The sequence below is a fragment of the Ambystoma mexicanum genome, chromosome 9 (genome assembly GCF_040938575.1).
Source record: "Ambystoma mexicanum isolate Mex_15411 chromosome 9, UKY_AmexF1_1, whole genome shotgun sequence".
In the NCBI taxonomy this organism is placed as follows: Eukaryota; Metazoa; Chordata; class Amphibia; order Caudata; family Ambystomatidae; genus Ambystoma; species Ambystoma mexicanum.
The window spans coordinates 92,840,239-92,863,531 of record NC_090931.1 but is presented as its reverse complement, the minus strand read 5'-3'; the positions used below and the strand labels follow the sequence as shown (position 1 = coordinate 92,863,531).

General features: G+C 45.4%; 2 protein-coding genes across 2 annotated transcripts in view; both read left to right on the top strand.

Annotated features, from left to right (window-relative positions):
* The window catches only part of LOC138487692 (nicotinamide N-methyltransferase-like), a 69,072-nt gene extending 61,038 nt beyond the window's left edge, over positions 1-8,034 (top strand). The window contains exon 3 of the mRNA XM_069614217.1: positions 6,166-8,034. Within this exon, the coding sequence (XP_069470318.1) occupies positions 6,166-6,595 (430 nt within the window). The 3' untranslated portion in view covers positions 6,596-8,034. The remainder of the gene's footprint in view (positions 1-6,165) is intronic.
* The window catches only part of LOC138487693 (nicotinamide N-methyltransferase-like), a 208,342-nt gene that overhangs the window by 56,926 nt on the left and 128,123 nt on the right, over positions 1-23,293 (top strand). The gene's annotated exons all lie outside the window — the stretch shown is intronic.

The window sequence follows — 23,293 nt, the reverse complement described above, 5'->3', positions numbered from 1 at the left end:
AGGCAGAAACGCTGAGCTCTGTCCGAGTCGCCATAATCTGATCCTGAAAAGGTGTTCAACGCCCATCGTCATCCTAATGAAGCTGGTCCAGTTGTAGCAGAAGAGACTCCAAGCACATCGCTGGCACCCCTGAAGAAAATTGGACCTGAGGAAGACCCGAAAAATCCACCCATCCAGCCCCCCACTCCCGGAAAGCTCTCCTAAAATGACAGACGGTACGGAGTGACTCCGCCGACATGAGCAAGGAGCCATCACCGCAGCACTAATAGCGGCCAACCTGTGGCCATCCACTGAGACAAGCCGAAGTTCATCACAGGAGGGCAAAGACGGGCAACAGCCACCATTGTGGCATCCAGAGGAGAGAGAGAGAGAGCAACCCACTCCCGTGAACCCAGACAGCAGACCAAGGAGGCTGGAGCTGAGGTTTTACGGCACCCCCACAGCGAGCTCCGGAATCGGGGCGAGTGCAACCCGACTGAGCTGCTCAGAAACCACGCTGGCAGAGTGAGCACAGCGGCAGCAGGAGTGGGGCAAGCCACCAGGCAAACACTGAGACCGCCAAGATAGTGACTCCTACAACCGAAGGTGAACCCAAGAGGACCGCGAAAGAAGCCAACCCAGCCCGGCACCACAATGCCACAACGCAAGAAGCTGATCCGGTTGAAGCAGAAGCGTGCTCAACTAGATGCTAGCAACCCAATGGAGAAACGGAACCGCAGGACACAAATAAATCCACCCGAACAGTAACCCCCCCTGAAAATACATCCAAAACGGCAGGGATTCCTGAGTGCTCCCACTGATGAGAGTGGGAGGGGGAGTTGCAGCAGAGATGCTGGGCAGAAGGCAATAGGAGGCTCCCCCACCGCGACGCACCAGAGGAACCCGATGCTTGCTTCGGATGTAAGGAAAAGGTGCCCGGACCCCTTCACGGCACCCAAGGATGCGCAGAAGCACACCAGCCCACAGGGAGGCCAACTACAGATTGAGGCAGCAAGAAGGACCAGAACCATAACTCGGGGCAAATAACTGAAGGACCCAACGACCCCACGCGGAGCCAGGCGCCGGGACACACACCATTCACCAGAGCAGAGAAGCAGCTAGAACTGTGAGTGCGACCCTGCAGGAGAAAGGAGCAGGCAAGAGACGGAAGCACAAAGGGGGCCCTCGGCCGGCAAAAACAAGACCAAGGTGAGCCGCTGCTGCGGGGGAATGCAAATATAGCTAACCTGAATCAGCTGCGTAACCCAGCGGATCCACCTGAGTTGGTCCCACACATTTGGACTAGCTCAAGGGTCAGCAAAGACTACCCCTAAACTGACCACTCACCCCACAACAACCCAAGAATACTAAATCCCCACAGCACCACATAGAAGCCGAGCCTCCACTGAGCCAACACCATAAGGCGCCACTGGATCCGCCTGGGAGCTGATCCAAGAAGCACTGCTGCGAACGAACCTTCGCTAGCGCAACCCAAGACGGGGCTGTAATTGAAAGGGTGTGCTGGGGCATCAACGAGTCTGATGGTAAATAAGCACAAATAAGACCACAGCAAGTCGAGGCCAAAGCCCACGCTCCGGCTACACCCGCAACAACGCACAACTTCACTAAGGGTAACAAGTGGCTTCAAAATGTCCTCATCTAGAAACAAGGGGAAGACCGCCACGATGGACCCCTTTGTCACAACTAAACCTCACCCTCTCACGCAAACAGCGACCGGCAAAGCCGCTCACCAGACCAATGCAGAAGAAAATGGAAAGGATAACCAGGTACTTGAAGTTATAGCGGCCTTGAGAACATTCAGAGACACTAAAATAGACGAGGTGAAGTCCGATATGCAGCTCATGCGTCAGGACGACCGCAACCTTGCAGAAAGGGTCACCAACATAGAATCCTCCCTACAAGAGACAACAGAGGATACCGCAGATCTAAAAGCCAGAATGACAGAACTCGAAAGGAAGGTGGCCACACTAGAAGCAAGGTCCGAGGAGGCAGAAGGAAGCGCTAGGTGCAACAGCATTAGAATACTCGGAGTGCCAGAGGGAACAGAAACCTCGAATCCCGACAGCCTATGTGGAAGCCCTAATACAGCAGGAAATCGGAGCAGAAAAACGAACACAAGGCTTTGATGTGGAGAGCGCACTGGTCATTGCAAAAGAAACCACCACCGGGCTCATATCTCCGCCGCCCCATCATGGCTAAGATCCTCAAATTCCAAGATAGGGAAGTCATTCGGAAATTCTCAAGGGAGGGTGGAACAACAGAACGCGACAACTCTAAGATCACCATCTATCCCAACTACACACCATCGGTACAAAGGGTGAGGAATTTGTTTGTGCCAATCAAGGCCAGGGTAAGGCAATTGAACCTAACGTACATATTACTGTAACCGTCCAGGCTAAAGGTAATTCATAAAGAACGAACAATATTCTTGGAAACACCAGCGGCCTCTAACATGTGGATAGAACACAATAATTTAGCAGAAGCTCAGACTACACCCTCCCAGGGAAACCGGAGCTGAGCCCATGGAGAGCACTAGGCCTGCTGCCAATTCCCCTTCCCCCACCCCCTCTACGACATTGAGTATAGACCAGCACACTGAATAGACAGAAACACCATATCAACATGAGTCAGCTAAATGATTATGGGACTCGCTCGGCCTCCCACAGTCGAGCATACAGCACCAACCCACGAAAGGATTAATGCAGGCCAGTTGCCAGCACGACCCTACTCACGCTAGAAACCCCGGACGGGACCAGACAGTGCTAGGGTGCCTGAGACCTGCACAAGGATGACACACGCTGGGCGCACCAGTTTTAGTTTTGTTTTTTGTATTGTTGTTAACACTTCCCTCCTGCCTAAAAAATCCGGAAAAATGAAGAATAAGACAACCTCCAAACTCGAAGCCAACAGAAAAGAAGCACTAGTGGGGGATATGAAACACCGGAAACTTAGGCCGCCCCAGAGACGAGACTGGGGGTGAACCACAGAAACCTTCACAGCCAGAAGAAAGCTTTGTATCACTTCAATACAAAGAAGGAGGGATACAACTCCCCGACCTCCAGAAGTACTATCTAGCGGCCCAACTAAGCCATGTCACAAAGTGGCTATTAGATGAGCCAGCAACAGAAACAGATCTACAACAACTGACAAATCCAATACATCCCAAAGAGACATTATGGAACCCGCAGGTTGGGCCCCCAAAACCCACCCATGATAGTGAAGCTAGGAAGGCAAGCCTGGAACAAGACCTGCTCGCTGCTTGGAATACATCACCCATATTCACCCGAAATCCCTATGTTGGCGGATGTCTGCAGAACCCCCCTGATCTACCGACGATGAGAAGCTGGGAAATGGCGGGACTCTATACATTCGAAGAAGGAGTTTTCAGAGACTTCGACTCATTGCAAACAAGGGACGGCCTGACAACCGGCCAGTTCCAATCGTACCAACGGGTAAAACACACAGCAAAGAAGAAGTGGAGCACATGGCCTGAGGAGCCAGAACCAAACTCCCTGCTACAGGAGATGTACAGCCTGAGAGAAGGATGGAAACCAGTGGCAAGACTGTACACCCAACTAATAGACAGACCTAACCCCCATAGTGCGCCTCTGAAAGAAAAATGGGAGAAAGACCTGGGATTCACCATGACCGAAAACGAATGGAGTAGGCGCTACAATACCAAAAGGAGGTGTCCAGAAATGCCAGGTTTAGACTCATCCAGATGAATGTTCTTTACAGAACCTACATGACCCCACAGAGGGTAGCCAGATTTAACAAACAGACCCAGCCACAATGCCCATGGTGCTGTAGTGAACACACCAACATGATCCATATGTTCTGGACCTGCCCGAAAACATTGCAATTCTTGGACAAAATTGAACAAACCTGCAGAAAAGCTGGTGTGAACAGTTGCGAATGGACCCCGAAAAAATGCCTACTAGGCACACACCCTAGACTGAGCAAAATCAAACATATTGTAAGGCTAATGGACATGGCGTGCATCCTCGCAAAGAGAGCGATCGCAATGGCGTGGAAATCACCCAGAGGCCCAAGGTACGAAATCTGGATTAAAGAGATGGAGAGATGGTCAGCCGCAGAAACCAAAGCCTGGGAAGCTGGGAACACGCAAGGAGGGGTGACATAAACGCAACGCTAGAGTCATGGAAGGCCCTAATGAGAGACATGATCTTCTCGACAAGCTATCAGCCCCCCCTGAGCTGAACAACAGCCATCTACTACACACCAGGAACATTGCCATCAAGACAATGACCATATCCCCCCAACAGGATTCCCCCAAGTCAGTGAAGCCACAACTAGCTATATACCACCATGTAAAAGGCGAGATAGAAACAACAATAGTAAGGCTGGAGGACAGTTACAGCTAAATATTACTTAATCTTTAGGTTTTAATCACAAGGCAGAAATAAGACACCAACAGAAGTTATGAAAGTAATAACCTGTGTTTAAAAGCTCTATGTTTATCTATAAATGCCAATAAAAACCTTTTTTTTTTTAAATAACTGATGTGTAAATAAATGTATATTCTTTTACTCAGAAACCTGTGGAGTTAGTGTTTGTTCGAACCATAGTAATTGCTGTCCTTTGTGTAACTATTGATACTGCTCACTTTACTCTTGAGATAAGTCTGGCTGCTCAGCCATCGCAACCACTTTACTGTGTAGTACAAGCTTGTACCAAAGGTGAATTTGTACTGTCATTTGTAGTCTCAATTGTGTGTGGTGTTCCCAAAGGGTACTGCACATGATTCCGCCTAACAGCCTTTACCTATGGAAGTGTAATTTGAATTCTCAACAGTTCCACCAAATAGCCTAATAGAGTTAGGGGCTCCCACTTTATGCATAGTGATTCCTAGCAGGGGATTGGTGGAATCCCAAGTATCCTGCTATGAACCGGGTTAGGATGAAATTACCCAAGTAGAAAAGTCCTACCACCAAAAGTCGGACCCCCATTTATTTGCATATGTATATGTGGGGGGGTAAAGTTAATAAAAATGTATAGGTGTAAGGTGGGGAGCTGTGGGGGTTATCCCCCCACACACATATATATATATATATATATATATATATATATAAAAATGGAGAAGAAAAAAAAAGCAGACTTTTGGGGGTCAGACTTTTCAGCTCAGTAATTTAACGCAGATGCAATTGGTTAGCCCATTATGTAGCCATTCCCAGTGTAGCCCCTAGTGTAGCTCATGAGACCACAATGAGGTTGAAAAGAGGAAAGCAGTATGGTGCTATGAGTGTGATGCATCTATGAAACACGTCTTCACAACATGCCTGATACTGGAGGGATTTGTGTGTAGAAGGATCCTTGAGTACTATTCATGATCATTGGCTCTTCAGATTACTTTCAGTTGTGATTAAGTGCATTGTTTATGGAAGCACCAACAGAACAATTCTCACAGCATGGATTCAGATGGATTTGGAGGCCCGTTGACCCAACAGAATACTCACGCTTGACATACAGCCAGGGTACCACTCAACAACAGCACTATGACCTAATTCACTCTGGCAGCCACACGGGTGCATGCACTCAGGACAGGATGGCATGGATGCACTTCAGGTTCAGCCCTCACAGACCACGGCCATTGGCCATGAACATTTAGTTGATGTGCCTTGAACAAGACAGAGGCCATGCCTCAGGCGCCATGGAACCAGGCCATTCCATTCAGATACAGTCCATCAGAGTCAATCGGATGGTGATGGGGAGGTGCTAACAGACTCTGTCCTCTTTACGTGATAAGGGTGGTGTTGATAACCGCACATTATCTTCACAAAGTGCCACACACGATTCTTCATGGAAATATTTCTTGGATTAGGGGTACATGAACATTCAGTTTCTGTGGCTCTTCTTCTGTGGGATTGTTTGCTACTCTTACTATGTAGTGACAGCCTGAGAGCAAAGACAGTATTTGAGACCAATTAGTCTCTATGATGCAGAAGTAGACTTAGAACTGGACACCCTGGTGGGCCTCTATGCCCTATCCTGACCTTCATATGGAAATGCATAAAGTATATAAAGATACATACATATGGATTATAAAGCTTTGCGTTTCTTTGTAGCTTAAACTAGTTTTATTAGATTGCTTTCAGCTTTATTGAAATGTGGAAAATAACTTTACCAATACTTATTGTTTTGTAGTGAGAAATGGACACAAAAGGAAGAGAAGCTGAGACAGAGAGTAAAAGAAGTACTGAAATGTGATGTCACTCAAAGTCAACCGTTGGGATCTTTGTTGCTCCCCAGTGTAGACTGTCTGCTCTCATCACTGTGTTTGGAAGGTGCATGTAAGGACCACAACACCTATAGGAGGGCTATCAAAAATATCTCAACCTTGCTAAAACCAAGAGGGCATTTGGTAATGACTGGGGTCCTTGAAGAAACATATTATGGAGTTGGAGATCACATGTTTTCCTCTCTGTTCCTCGATGCAGGATGTGTAAGAAATGCTGTGAGTGAGGCAGGCTTCATCATAAAGGATTTCCAGGAGCTTGAAAGACCAAGAAATTCAACACATTCAATTTCTGATTACAGAGGATTTTTTTTCGTTGTTGCATGTAAGGAGACATAGGACCTCATTACGACCCTGGCACTAAGTGGTTAACGGTGCCGTAAAAGGCTGCGTTACCGTTAACCACTTAGCGCCTTACTACAAGGTCCCTTTGCGGGACCCGACCTGAACGGCGGGTCTAGACCAGCCGTTAAAGTAGGGACCCGCAAAGGGACTCTCGAGGTTAGTATGGTACCACACTTTGCGGTACCGTACTTACCGCCTTCCCCAGTCCCATTGAGCCCTATGGGGCAAAAATGGGAATGAGGAAGGGCCAATGTTCAATGGGGAATTACTGCCCTGCCAACCTTGGAATGGAGTGGTAATTCCCAATTGAACATTGGCGGACTTGTTACAATACCGGCACCAACCATGGTGCTAATAGTGCCATGGTTTAGCACTGGTTTTGTAATGAGGGCCATAATGTGTGACTGTTTTACAAAGGATCCAAATATATGGGAACCCAGCTTTTGAATACTCAAACCAATTGAATTGTGGGGCATTGTAGGGGTCTAATAACTGTGGTTCACCTGAGCTAAGGCCCTGCCAAGCAGGGCAGAGTGCCATTACCATAAGGGCCATAAAGCATGCCTGGCCCACACTGACCAAGAGGGGAAAAAAACAAACACTGCTGCACACATATGTCGATAGGATTTATACAGAGTTAAGGCAGGTAGTGAGGTGCAGAGGAGAAGGACACAACCCTGACACTAGGTTGTGATGGTCACAAGAACAAAAGACAAAGGGTATCCACGGGCTGTGGATCACTTGTGTCCCCTGCACACTCAAAGTATTGTCAAAAGACAAACAGTAATTAGTGTTTCACTGGTCATTTTCACAATAGTTATGAGAGCGGACACCACGCTCGTCTTTCACGTCATTATTGTTGCCAATTAGTTCTGTTAGTTAAACAATTATCTAGTGATATAATTTCCACAGTTTTCAAAATGTATACAATTTATTTGTACGTGCTTCTTCATGCTGGAATGAACATGTACTTCGTTAATAGTGCAAGTATACACTATTCCACATCTATTACAACAATATTAAATGCATATTGTATTATACAGATATCTTTCTCTGCATGTTATGGTTTTCGTGCAAATACACAAGCTCAACGTGTTTCGGGACTCAAGATCCCTTCTTCAGGAGCAAAAGCAAATACTTAAACAGTGTTCATGCATTCGGATATTCTTAAGGTCTTCAGAGAAATCTGTGTAACAAAAGATAATAAAGAGTAATTGTGTTTTAGTGATATTATGCTTAATGACAAATACAAACTAACACTACAAATTGTTTTTCACTCTTTGAAGTGGCCCTGGCTCACATCAGTGCCTCATGGCAGATCTTTAACTGATGATTTTTAGGTGAAGATTTTAGGCAGTGAAGGACAGAGAGTCATTCCCCACCAGTTCCTTGCTGATGGAGCATATGTTTCAATAAAATAAAATGCACAGCTATTTCTGTCATCGTGGCCTACCTCCTTGTGTGGTTATTGGCACCTACTATGGAATATCTTTAAATGGCCAGCTCTTCAGAGGTTATCGTTGTCTGACTCAGGTTAAACCTTCAAAATCCCAAAGAGTGTTTAACTCCAACTCTCCATCTATATAAGAAACATAACCATACAGAGGATCCTATTGTATCTCTTCTCTAGTTACAAATGATGCTGATCTGTTACGGATGAACCAAAGTTGTCCCATTCATTCTACGTTTACCTTTATTGAGATACTCATGGTTCCCGTAATGGACGTTAATGGACTGTAGTGGCAGCTGCCTCAACTAAATGAGTTGTAGTCCTAAATGGAAACAATTATAATGCGGGGTTCAGTGTGCCAACCTTGTTAAAAAATACAATGTGAAGTATGTAAGGAAACCTCTATGTGGCGCTTACCTACAGAGTGGGTCTTCACTTGTAAACAGGTCATATGGCTCTGGACAAACATGTAGGCCGTATCCCGTTCAACTATAGTTGCGCCAAGACACCCTGGAGAAACCTAAAGGTAAGTGTAGGTTTCCATCAAATGAAATACTTCAATGTCATCAATGCACATCAAGTGGCGCATAGGTGCTCCACTTATCTCTTACCTATGGTTACTTGTACCATTGTGTTCTCAGAAATCACTAGGAGTCCGCGGCCCTCATTACGACCCTGGCGTTGGACCATGGTGCTAACAGCACCATGGTCCATGCCTGTAACTTACCGACTCCGCCATGGCGGAATGGGGAATTACTGCCCCATTCTGAGGTTGGCGGGGCAGTAATTCCCCATGCCGCCATGGCCCTTCCCCATTCCCATTTTTGCCCCATAGGGCTCAATGGGAATGGGGAAGGCGCTAAGTACGGTGCCGCAAATTGTGGCACCATACTTAGCACCAAGGTCCCTTGGCGGGTTGGTTTTTAACGCCTGCAAAAAGCAGGCGTTAAAGTCTCCAACCCGCAAAGGGACCTCGTAATCAGGCGTTAAGGGTTTAACGGCGCCGCCATCTTTTACGGCGCCATTAACCCCTTAATGCCTGGGTTGTAATGAGGGCCCGCGCATTAGTTGCTGCAGTTTTTAGAATGGATTTACAAGTTGCTGTGACGTGTAATCGCGTATGCGTGATGATGTCATATGTAAACAAAGTACGTCATCACGTTGCGCGTGTGTCACTTATTACGATATTGCATAGAGGTGAAATTAACTTCCTTTCTATCTCCAGGGGCACCTCTGCTCACATTCTGCATTCGGATTAGTCTCACCATAATGTATCATTTGTGATGATATTCATTGAAAACATAATTTTTTCGCAATGTCGTTGTTTTTTAATTTTATGGACATGCTTCCCTCATTGCATTGGTAACATCAGGTGTTCAACATCAAGCACTTCATTGTATTGCATGACATCATTGTATCACATAGCTAATACTTCATGCATAGATCACATTATTCATTGGCTAGCATTTTCACATTTAATAATGTCATATCGTTGTCAATAGGCCATGCCCTATTCCTGGGTTACAAATGGACATGGTTCCCTCATTGCATTGGTCACAACATCAGGTGTTCAACATCAAGCACTTAATTGTATTGCATGACATCATTGTATCACATAGCTAATACTTCATGCATAGATCACATTATTCACTGGATAGCATTTTCACATTTAATAATGTCATATCGTTGTCAATAGCCCATGCCCTATTCCTGGGTTACAAATGGACATGGTTCCCTCATTGCATTGGTCACAACATCAGGTGTTCAACATCAAGCACTTAATTGTATTGCATGACATCATTGTATCACATAGCTAATACTTCATGCATAGATCACATTATTCACTGGATAGCATTTTCACATTTAATAATGTCATATCGTTGTCAATAGCCCATGCCCTATTCCTGGGTTACAAATGGACATGGTTCCCTCATTGCATTGGTCACAACATCAGGTGTTCAACATCAAGCACTTCATTGTATTGCATGACATCATTGTATCACATAGCTAATACTTCATGCATAGATCACATTATTCACTGGATAGCATTTTTACATTTAATAACGTGAAATCGTTTTCTATAGGCCATGCCCTAATCCTGTGTTACAAAGTGTCATTCAGAGAAGCTCTATCTGTATGCCCACGTTGACACTCACACATAGCTACTATGTGCATTCATCTTCTTGTTATTCAGCATCTGTTTGTTATGCATACTCCATCCCACTGTGCTGTAGTAAGTGTGTATGGATATTCTCACCCTTTTCTCGTTCCGTGTATATTCAACATCTGATGTTCAAATGGCTTTGCGGATAGCTAATTATTGCTAAAAGACATCATGATGCAAAGAACAGCTTCTATATGGGTATCCATGTTCCGTAGCGCAATAGGTCATTGGGATCATGGTATAAACCTGAATTGGAGTAATATTGGTGAAACATCAGACCAGTCAGGCTCCCTGTTATTCATATACAGAGATCGAAGTGGGCGGGAGCGGTCGGGAGCGGTGCTCCTTTACTTTTTATTTTTAAGTTTCACTGTTCCTATACTTTCATTTTAAAAAGAAACTGTTCTGGAATGGTTTTGTTTTAAAATTAAAGTGTAGGAAGAAATTGAAGCTTGCACTTCTATGCACTGCACTGAACATTCACACGAATAGCAGGTGTGTTTGTTTGGGGGGTTGGACTGTGTGTAGGAGGGGTGCAGCAATGGGGTTTGTGGGGAGCAGGGCAGACCAGCAGGGAACATAGCTCCACTACTTCTTTTCGTACACTTCGACCACTGTATATCTAATCTCAGATGTTGAAAACTTAATGTGACCAAGTAGATTAATATTAGATATTCCTCTCCACTGTGGGAGGAATAGTGCATATATAGGTGGTCTGTTCTTCTATGAGAGAAGGAATGGAGTTATTCCAGTTTTCTGTAAGAAAGGAGGTGATTTGGATCCTCTACTGTGCTAGGGAGGATTTCTGGTTCTAGAGGAATGCTCCCAGATGGAAATCCTCATTCATGCCATATGGACTCATACTGTCCAATTTATCTATCCAGTAAAGTTGGCGTTGGTCTAGCCTCTTTGTGTGATTTCCTCCCGTCGGGGCTCTTTGTACCACTTTTAAAATTTGGCATCTCAGCTGAGCTACAGAGTGTTGTTTTTCAGAGAAGTGTCTTGCCACTGGTGATCGATTTTTCTGGGTCCTGATGTTAGTTTTATTTTCATTACATCTTTCTTTAATCTTGTGTGTAGTTTGCCCCACATAATGTATGCCACTTGGGCAGCTCAGGGCATATATTACTGATTTGTTATCGCAGGTTGCATAATGTCTGAGTTCAATTTTTGCACCTATCTGTGGATGTCTCACATAATCTCCTTTTGTGATATTATTACAGTTGTTGCAGTGTAGGCATGCAAATGTTCCCAATTATTTTGTTTGAAGAGTCCTTTGTCTTTGGTCTGATTTACGTTCTGCTTTCACCAACTGGTCTCTGAAGTTTCTGCCTCTTTTATATGCATTTAAGTGTGTATAAATATGCTATCTCCTTGTTTTCTGGTTTCTTTCACAATAATTCTTATTGAGATGCTTCAGTGGATCTCTCCTTGGCTGCTCTTATTACCTTCTCTGGATATCCTCTTTCTATATATTTCGATGTCCTTGTGTCCATTTCGATTGTTAGTGCGGAATACACTGATGTAATTCTTTTGACCAGAAGGAATTGGCTGTATGGTAGGTTATCTCTTAAGTGTTTCGGGTGGTGACTACAAAATTGTAAGCTGTTGTTCACATCTGTCAGTTGGGTGAATAGGTTCGTAATGATTTCTCCTTCCGTTAGTTCAAGTTCAAAATCCAGATAGTGGATCCTTGGTGTACCAATCACCATTGTGAACTTAATTCTGTCATTTACTGTTATGCTTACCTGTTATCCACTGGGACACCCTTCGGCCCTGGTTGCTGGATTCCCCCTGGACCCTTCCCGAGTTCGGATGGTGCCTTGGATGGAAGTCGGGCCTGAAAGCACAGGAGGACTGGATTAACAATCAGATTCAGTCTCCTCCCAACTGCCCCTGGATTCGACCCGATAGCCCTCTCCTCACCTTGTCATGATGTCTGGCATGCTCTCCGTCCTGCCTTCTGTGCAGGGGTGCATAGTGTTCTGCGGGCTTGAGCGACCGAGTTAACTGCACTGGTGCTAGCCCATTCAAGTGTCTTTTGAGGAAGGTAAGTCTGATTACGGCAGTCTGTATATGTCCTTGCCTTCCTTTCTTGTGATTAATGTCTTTTCTTTACTCCCCTCTCAGGTGCATGGAGGTTCGAAGAATGCGCAGCTTGGATCGGGCTCCTGCCAGAATGGAGGACGCAGGAGCGTACAACGAATTGTTAGGTAATGCGCGAAGTGCGGCGCTATTATGTCATTAACTTGCTAACCTGTATTCTTTATTCCTTTTCAGATCGTGAGGGTCTTTTCGGGTGTGTGAAGAGCTCCGGAGCGATGCCGGCCTAGAAATGCCCAGCCGGGTGAGGTTCTCGTGGTGACTGCAGCAAGTGTCGTAACTTGTTTTAACGTTGTCTTTCTCTCTCTCTCTCCCCAGGTGCTTCGTTCCGGTGCATTTGTGATGTCCCGATGATGCTGCCGACTGGATGGATGACCGCGAGCAGCGAAGATGGACAAACGATGGGCAGAGGCAGGATGGAGTTTGCAGGTAAGTAGAGACTGCCTCCATGTTGACTTGCAGGCCTCCAAAGAAAAAGTAGTACCTTCAAGGAGATTTCCAATCCTGACCATGAGCCTGGCACCAAAGGCGCCAGGACTGACTCCAGGAGGGTCTATGAAAATAGTGCAAGGCCCTTGGGGCCCCAGCTGGACCTTGAGTCTTAACCCTGTCTGGCATGTGAGCATGCCAGTGGGGTTTTGGATCAAGGGTTGTGACAGCACTGCCCCCTAAGGCCCCTCCCAAGGTGGCTCTTCTGCCTGGTCCGGGTTTGGCTCGGAAGTTCTGATGAAATGTCCTAATCAAGCGTGGTGCTTTAATGTTTTCGCTAGGTTCCCAGGATCTGTCCTGAGGGTCGTAACCCTTCCAATCGAGTAAGTAATATAGTTTGGACCTGGAATATTTACATCCAAGATCTCTTTTACTTCGAACTCTGGTTCCCCTTCGACCAATATGGGTTCTGGTGGTGGCTTAACTTGTGTACTGGGTTTTACCGGTATTAGAAGTGAGATGTGGAATACCAGGTTTATTTGCATGTTGGCTGGTAGTGCTAGTTTAAAAGCAGTCCCGTTGATAATAGCTTTAACAGAATAAGGTCCCAAATAGCGAGGACGAAAGGTCTGAGTTCCTTTTAGGGGTATATATTTTGCGGCTAGCCAAACCCTGTCTCCTATTTGATAGTCAGGGCCTTCTTCCGATGTTGGTCAGCAAATCTCTTTTGCTTGTTCTTGGCGAGGATTAAATGGGTTGGTGCTTTTTTAAAGGCCTGAGAGATGGTTGCATGAAGAGGTTTTACTGCTGGCATTTCTAAACAGGGTGGGCTGTCTAGTTCGGAAGTACGTGGATGTCTGCCGTAGAGGGTGTAGAAAGGGGTTTGTCCAGTACTGGAATGCAATGAATTGTTGTAAGCATATTCAGCTATCCATAATAGGTCTCTCCAAGTTCCCTCTACCTGGTGCAGCATACACCATAGGTATTGTTCGAGAGTCTTGTTGGTCCTCTCTGTTTGACCATCTGTTTGCAGATGATTGCTGGTGGATAGGATCTTGATCTGAGCCATAGAGCAGCACTTTTTCCAAAAGTTGGATACGAATTGACTGCCTCGGTCAGAGATCAGAACTGATGGGAACCCATGTAATTTAATAATGTTTTCCAGGAACACCTTTGCTAGGTGAGATGCATCCGAGAGGCCCTTAAAAGGGATAAAGTGTGCCATTTTTGAAAATAAGTCTACTACTACTAAAATAGTGTTGAATCCTTGGCTGGGAGGCAAGTCTGTAATAAAGTCGAGAGAGAGTGTGTGCCATGGTGCAGGAGGAATTTCCAATGTTTGCAGAAGGCCAGCTGGTTTCAGTTTCAGCGACTTGTTTTGTGCACACACCCCACATGACTGGACATATTGGATGACGTCCCGACGCCAAGTAGGCCAATAATTACGTTTTACTTTGGCTAGGGTTTTGGCAATCCTGGGGTGACCCTCCATCAGGGAATCATGATCATCCAAAATTATTTGCTGTGGTAGTTCTGTTTTAGGCACATACAGAGGGTCACCAAAATATGGTAGTTGGTTCTTAATGGTGTATTGTTCTCCTCTGGTATGCCATTCCAGTAAGATATTAGGGGGTAGTTCCCGTTGAATCTCATTTCTGAGTTCGGTTTGAGTTAAAGCTATGGTGAGGTCTAAGAGCTTATCTTCAGGGATGATAGCCACCGGATCTGGAGTCACATACACCTTCTCATCAATGCCCATACGAGACAATGTGCCTCATTACAACCTTGGAGGAGGACCATGGTGCTATTAGCACCATGGTCCATGCCGCTAAGGTTGCAATTCCGCCATGGTGGATGGCGGAATTACCGCCCCATTCCAAGGTGAGTGGGGCGGTAATTCCCCATTCACCAATGGCCCCTTCCCCATTCCCATTTTTGCCCCATAAGGCATAATGGGAATGGGGAAAGGCGATAATTACGGCACCGTAAATTACGGTGCCGTAATTATCGCCAAGGTCCCTTTGCGGCATGGCTTTTAACGCCTGCAAAAAGCAGGCGTTAAACAGCCATCCCGCAAAGGGAACCTTGTAATCAGGCGTTAAGGGTCGGCGCCGTTTACGCCGCCGTAAGCCCCTTAACGCCTGAGTCGGAATGAGGCCCAATGTGTCAGCTTTCCCGTTCCTTATCCTTGGTTGATAAGTGATCACATAGTCATATTCGGCAAATAAAAGAGCCCATCGTAGTTGGCGTGAGGATTGTGCCTTTGCTGTTTTCAAATATTGCAGGTTCCGATGGTCTGTAATTACTGTGACCGTATGTTTGGCCCCCAAGAGATAATGTCGCCATGCCTTGAAGGCGAATTTAATAGCAAGAATCTCCTTGTCGGTGATGGTGTAATTGAGTACGGGAGGTGAGAATTTTCGCGACCAGAAGGCCACCAGGTGCAACTGGCCGGTTTCAGGGTCCTTTTGAGAAAGAACAGCCCCCATAGCCATGCTCAAGGCATCTGTTTCCACGATGTAAGGGAGATCCGGGCGAGGGTGTTGTAAAACCAGGGCGGAGGTGAACCTTTTCTTTAGTTCTTTGAAGGCCTTTTCGGCATCTTCTGTCCACATGAATTTTTTATTGTTTTTTCATAGAAGCAACATGATCGGATGCACAATCTGAGAGAAGTCTAGAATGAACCGACGGTAAAAGTTTGCAAAGCCCAGCTCTGGACCCCTTTTAACAAAATTGGAGAAGGCCACTTCAGAATGGCATCCACTTTGTGTACATCCATTTTGATGCCTTTCGGGGTGAGTATGAAACCAAGGAATTCTACTTCGGTTACATGAAAAAGCATTTTTCAAGTTTTGCATATGGTCGATGTTGGTGAAATTTGGCGAGGACAGCGCGGACATGCTTGACATGGCATTGTTCCAAGGTTGAATACACTAGGATGTCTTCTATGTAGACCAGGGTACAAGATCTATCAGTTCCCTCAGAACATCGTTCATGAAGTATTGGAACGCTGCGGGGGCGTTGCAGAGTCCGAAATGCATTACCTGGTACTATATTTGGTACGCAAAGCTGTTTTCCATTCATCTCCTTTTTTAACTCGGACTAGGTCGTACACTCCTCTGAGATCTAACTTGGTATAGATCTGGGCATCTTTGACTTGGTCCAACATTTCAGGAATAAGTGGCAGGGGGTAACAGTACGAAGTATAGGGGACTGTGTGCCGGTGAATAGATGGATGGATAAACCCATTTGCCAAGTACTGGTCCAGATAGGATTTTAGATGCTGGTTTTCTGGTTCTGTGAGTGCATAGATTCTGCCACAAGGGATTTGCGAACCAGGTATGAGGTCAATCTGACAGTCATAGGGCCTTTGCGGTGGTAGCTTGTTAGCTTGTTCCTTCTGGAATATGTCCAGGAAATCTTGGTATTTTTCTGGGTGAGTACTAGCTACTCCAAGCGTAGATGTGCGGTTCTAGGATTCTTAGGAATGTTGAAACTGGATTTTTCTTCCTGGTAATAACAGGTGGGAGCGCAGTCATGGGGAAAAGTCAATTTTCTTGCACGCCATTCTATCCGAGGATTATGAGCAACTAACCATGGCATCCCTAATATTAGCCGAAACTGAGGTGACCTTGATGAGATCGAAGGAAATAGATTCCCGGTGTCCATTCTCGCACAGCAGGGTTGCTCCTACTGTACATTGGGTTACTGGCCCGGAAGCAATTTCTGTCCCATCCACAGTGGTTACCTTTTCTGTGTTCGGCTTGAAACATAAGGGAAGCCCCATCTATACAGCCAGGTCTTGATTAATATAATTCCGAACTTCTCCGCTGTCTATGTAAGCCTCAACGGTATGCATCTTTGATGGTTTTTGGTGATTGATTAGGATCACTGGTATTGCAAAATGTGAGGTCGTTGGCTAATTCTCCTCACTCGACAAACTGACCTCTACATTTGTCGAGCTAGGCAGTTTTTACGACTCCTTACTCTCATCTCTTTCTGTAGCTCCTACAGTTCTCTTGTGAGGTTTTACTGGACACTCTTTTAGGAAGTGCCCTGATTTCCACAGTACAAATATAACTGCTGTTGCCTTCTCTTGTCTCTTTCAGCTTTTGTTAACAGTGGTCGTATGCCTCCAATCTGCATGGGCTCTGTGGTATTTTCTGACATGCGTGGAGCAGGATCCCTGGTCCACAGACACATGGCCCAAGAGTCCGACCTGGATCGGTCTGCCTTCCGATCTTGCAATCGGAGATCTAATTGCACAACCAGGTTGATGAAATCACTGCAGTCTCTAGGCGGATCAGTCACCTGGGCCAGGACGTCCTTCAATTCCCCTTGAAGGCCTCTGTGAAATAACGTGGTTCTCTTGTCTTCAGTCCACCTAGCTTCAGCAACTAGCCTATTGAAGGTTGTTATGTATGTTAATAAGTCTTGATTCCCTCTGCCGGAGTGAAGAAGCTCATTGTCTACAGCAAGTTCTTGGGTATGACAAGCAAAGAGTTTTTCCAACTCCCTTTGGAAACCCCCAAAGTCACATAGTAAAGGGTCATCATAGCTCACAAGCGGCACTGACCAGTCTGCTGCACTTCCACTCAGGTATGACAGAACAATGGCTACCCATGCCTGATCATTGGGGAATGAGCCCGGTCTGCAGAGGAAGTGAAGACAACATTGATTCATAAATGCAGCATACTTCCTGGGGTCTCCTGAAAATCGTTCCGGCGGTGCTAAAGGAACTGCTCCAGGTAAAGTGATCTGCACTGGAGCTGTAGGTAACGTGCGTGCCTGTGCGGGTGGGTTATTTCCAGGCAATGGAGTTTGTCTGGCCTGTGATTGTAGTAACTGCCTGCTCATTTCTTCGGTGTGATCCTTAGTGACAACTAGATCCCTTCGTAGGTTATTGGTCTCTTGCCTAGCGGAATGAACCTCGGCGCATAACTGTCCTAATAACTGAGCCAGTTGGTCAATTTTAGATGTCTACATGGCGACCAGGTGGATGATGTTATTAAGGCTTGGCGTTCTGTTATGCTCACCTGGTATCCACGGGGACGCCATTCGGCCCTGGTTGCTGGATTCCCCCTGGACGCTTCCTGAGTTCGGATGGTGCCTTGGATGGAAGTCAGGCATGAAAGCACAGGAGGACTGGATTTAGGATCAGATTCAGTCTCCTCCCACCTGCCCCTGGATTCGACCCGATGGCCCTCTCCTCGCCTTGTCATGATGTCTGGCGTGCTCTCCATCCTGCCTTCTGTGCAGGGGTGCGTAGTCTTCTGCGGGCTTGAGCGAACGAGTTAACTGCACTGGTGCTAGCCCATTCAAGTGTCTTTTGAGGAAGGTAAGTCTGATTATGGCAGTCTGTATATGTCCTTGCCTTCCTTTCTTGTGATTAATGTCTTTTCTTTATTCCCCTCTCAGGTGCACAGAGGTTCGAAGAATGCGCAGCTTGGATCGGGCTCCTGCCAGAATGGAGGACGCAGGAGCATACAAACAATTGGTAGGTAATGCGCAAAGTGCGGCACTATTATCTCTTTAACTTGGTAACCTGTATTCTTTATTCCTTTTCAGGTCGCGACGGTCTTTTCGGGCATGTGAAGAACTCCGGAGCGATGCCGGCCTAGAAATGCCTAGCCGGGTGAGGTTCTCGTGATGACTGCGGCAAGCGTCGTCAGTAACTTGTTTCAATGTTGTTTTTCTCTCTCTCTCTCCCCAGGTGCTTTGTTCCGGTGCATTTGTGATGTCCCGATGATGCTGCCGACTGGATGGATGACCGCGAGCAGCGAAGATGGACAAACGATGGGCAGAGGCAGGATGGAGTTTGCAGGTAAGTAGAGACTGCGAATGATGTTCTTTGTCTCCTCTGCAGGTCTGTGATTTTAGGATCGCCGGTATTTGGACATGATGAGCATCACGCTGCTGGCTGCAGAATAACGCGAAGCATGTTTTGTAACTCGGGTGTGGTTTATATAGCCCTCCAGTAAAATAGTCCAGGTAAAGTAGTCCGGGCAAACACACCCTAAAACACTGCACCACACAGTCTGGTTCTAGGAACTAGGCTGTGTGGGTGCCTCCATGTTGACTTGCAGGCCTCCAAAAAAAAAGTAGTCCCTTCAAGGAGATTTCCAATCCTGACCATGAGGCTGGCGCCAAAGGCACCAGGACTGACTCCAGGAGAGTCTATGAAAATAGTGCAAGGCCCGTGGGGCCCCAGCTGGACCTTGAGTCTTAACCCTGCCTGGCATGTGAGCATGCCAGTTGGGTTTTGGATCAAGGGTCGTGACATTTACCCAGTTGCTGTCATTCAAGAATGTTTCTAGCTGTGCTTTGTGCCTTCTCCAGATTACGAAAACATTGTTGATGTATCTCAACCAACATATTAATTTGGGGCCCCATTCTATATGAGTAGTTATATGTTGTGTTTCCAGGTAATGCATAAATAGGTTAGCATAGACTATGGCCATTGCTGAGCCCTTGGAGGTACCCGAGGCTCGTAGTTAGAATTGTCGATTGATTCTAAAGAAGTTATTGTGTAGTATAATTTTGGTCAATTCTAGTATGAATGTTTTTTCTGCTTTGCAGTCATTTTCTTGTAACAAAGTCCATTACAATGCTTCTAGTCCCTTGTCATGTGGAATAGAGGTGTAAAGACTCTGAACATCAAGAGTTAGCAGGAGGTCACTCTCTTGGAGATCCTCAAGATGTTGCAGTATGTTGAGAAAGTGGGTAGTGTCTCTGAGATAAGTGTTAGTTTTATGCACAATTAGCTGAAGGACCTGATAAACATAGATTGCCAGTGGGTCAAACACACTGTCAGTTTCTGCAACTTTCGGTCTCAAGGTTGTTTTTTCAAATTGTTTGTGGATTTTTGGGAGACCATAAAACACAGGTGTTATTGGGTTTGTTTTAAATATGTATCTCTTTGTTTTCTCTGATATCCATCCATTTTCCAGGGCTTTCTCAAGTTTAGCCTCAATCATTGTCATAATTCTGAATGTGGGGTCTTCATAGATGGGTATATAGGCACCTGTGTCATTCAAAAGTGTGAATTGCAGAATGTTTTATCCATCACGACTATTGCTCCCCCTTTGTCAGCAGGTTTCAACGTCAATGTTTTGTCATCTGCTAAATCTTAGATGATTTTATTCTGATGTTGTACTCCCTGATTTTATTGTAATACATTTTTTTTAATTGACTTAGTATTTGGGTTTCAAAGAATTTTAAGGCTGTGTTTTGAATCAGAGGATCGAAAGTGCTCTTAGGTTTAATCTCCAAAAAGTCAGTATTGAGTGGTCTTTCCATTGGGGGTTGTATGTCAAAGAACACTGCAAACCGCATCTTTCTGAACAGTCTATAGAGGTTGATGCGCTCTTCCAAGTGCTTTGTGTGGGGGTAAATGATAGACCTAAATTTGGTACTTCAAGGTGTTTTTTTTGATAACTGTTTGGATGATAAATTGACCATTAAGTATTCTTTGGTTTGTTTCTTAACACTGACACTGACCAAGTGGGAGAAGTATGTCTTTTAACCCCTTGCTGAAAATACATAGGAATGTTGTGACAAATTTGATTCTGTCTTGCAGGAATACAAGGTGGTAAAATAGACCACCAGCCCTCACACTTCTACAAACCAATACCCAACATAATCATGATGGTAACATCATAATATCAGCATGCACTATGTTGAAACTCAGGCATAGCTTAATTTTAGAGATTACCCTGACTCCAGCATGGGGAACTCATGATCATTGTACTTTGGGTACAGGGGCCATATCTTAAATGTCTCCCCTGTGCTGCAGTGACTTTGCAGTCGCTGCGGCGGGTCGAGCGGGTACCTTGTGACCTTTGGACCTGCTCTGTGCCATAAGCGGAGCGGGTGCGGCAGATTAGGCCACTGATGCATTAATGCACAAGTGCACTATGCGTTTGGCATGAAGTTGCGACAAAGGGAGATCTGGTTAGTAGATGACTCTTTGTAGAAGGAATCACCTGTATCTTTTTATAGACTAATACATTTTGAAAGAACAGGGTCTTGCACCCTTGCCAGATGGCAATTCCTCACAAAAGTAAGTCTTTCTATGTCTAGCGGAGCAAGCCTTGTTACGCAGAAAATATAAAAACATGTTTTACGATTGGCAATCGAAAAAAACTGATTTTCTAGTTTTAGTTTGAGCAGGATCCAAAGCACATGGAACAGATGAAATATCATTCCTTTTACTAGTATGGTCTAAGCCCCCTCTCTAAACATATATTTTACATTTTTAGCAGGGGGGCCAGTTTGTGTAGAAAAAAGTTCATTTATTTCACTATCACAGTTAAATTCTGACCTCACCACGCATGTTTCCAGATGCCGCTCACAGTGAAAAAGGCAGCTCCCTGAGCAGAACAGCAGTTACAGTGTTAACACTGATTTCAAGTGGTGAGCTGCGTTTCAGATTCCAATATTCTGAGCTAATTTTCTCTGATAAATCCACAGTAATTAATGTATGCTGAGGCATTTATAGCAGCGTCTTTACTGAGACAATTTAGAGGATTTAGTGCAGGAGAGAAAGGATTTGTCGGTATACGAACACATAACAGATGGTTAAAATAAAACTGGTAAAACAGTGAATGCAACCCAAAATAAGGTGCATATTGGTGTGTTTTCTGGAAGGCATAAAATACAAACAGATGTACATGCAAAGAATAATGGAAGTCACCTTTAGGATCTGTGCCCTTATACAGTCACTCAGCGAGTGGGACGCTTCATGCATCTGCATGCTCATGGAACTCCTGGGTGATCTCAATACCCAAGGAACGACAAGCAACTCAAGAACACCTAAAAACCAGAAAACCACTAAATACCTGGCTCTTTGACTCGCCCACCTAAAAAGGGAGTACTACTGAAGGAAGCACCTGACCTCGGCACAAGGAGAGACACCACAACCCATTCTGCAACCAAAATCACACCAAATGGACTGAACTGGCTCATCAAAAGCAATGCATAATATCATCAACCGCCATATAAAGAATTCAGTCTAATCAAAACAATGTAACCTACAAGAACGAATAGACCCCCTTCACCACTAACCCTACTAAAACGTCACTTTTCTTACAAACTCACTGCACAACCACCAAATACAATACCAAAATACCCCTACCACAGCACAAACTTCAAATCACACAGCAACCCCCTGCCACCGACATCCCCCACCAGAACCTCACTCAACCCAATAGACTAAATCTACAGCACTACTTCAGACACACAAAACAATGCTATCGTATACAGACACACCAAAACAACACCAGACACATACCATTCGGAAGCAAACCCAACACGCAGTGACCGGCTTTTCCGAACTGAAGCTACCAACAGCACGGCAAAGCCTCTCTTGTGCTCTCCCTATCTATTCCAGTAACTAACCTTCCATAAACCTCCTTGATTTTCAGATCCCTCTGAGCGCCTGTAGCCCATGACAATGGCAGCGGTGCATGATATAAATCTCAATAACATAACTTGCAATATCCTGTTAACCTATACCTGGGGGTACGTTAACCCATATAGTATTAGCAATGCCTGTATTAATGTCTGCGCCTGCATGTTTCCATATTGTTGCTACATTCTATATTAGTGAAATATTAAAATGTGAATTAATGAACATAACCTGCATGTACATGTGTTTATTTATACTCCTGAATCTAGCCGCTTCCTCACTACGACCACTCCAGCTAATCCAGAATAGGGCTGTAAGACTTATCCTTGGCCTCAAGCCCAGGGACCGCATCTCTCCAGCCCTAAACACTCACCACTGGCTCCTGGTTGCTGCGTAGATTCAATTCAAATCCCTCTGTATCATCCACAAGGGTGTCTGGGCCAGGGACCTTGCTTTCTGCAACTGGCTATCTCTAAATATTCTCCCTCTAGACCTCTACGCTCAGGGGTCAAGTCGTACAAATTAAAGTGGGGGCCTCATCAACAAATGCAATGATATGTGATGTCACCGGAAATTAGCATGTCAAGGTGAAATATGTACATTTCATTAAATTGGCTTTGCATAACCACCCCAAATTGCACAGGACGAGAGGCATTTGCCTTTCATAACATCAACACACACACAAACCAAGAGAGGATATTTTGTTCTAAAAGTTTTTTTGAAAACGTTAAAGGTGTGCATGTTTTAAACTCCAAGAACCAATACAAATGTTTTCCCTGGGACTTGCGTAACCTAAATGGGACATTTCACCTTAGTTGTTTGTTATATTTCATCACTCACGATGTATAGTGCATTGGTTAAGTGTCGACACAGAAACCTGACGACTGTGGTTCGATTCACATGGTCGGCTTTAATCCATAAATAAGAAGAGGACATTCCATTTTTCCCATTTTAGCTGGGGGAAACTGAGTTCACCCTCTGAAAAAAGTGGGTGGACTCCGACCCCCGCGTGTACCCTCGACTTGAGCCCTCTCTACACTCCTCTGGCATCAACTCTCTGTCTGTGATGCGTTTCGCTAAATAGAGGGCCTGAGGCCAATCTCTTGCCTCAGCTGGATCCCTCTTGTGGACAGCCTC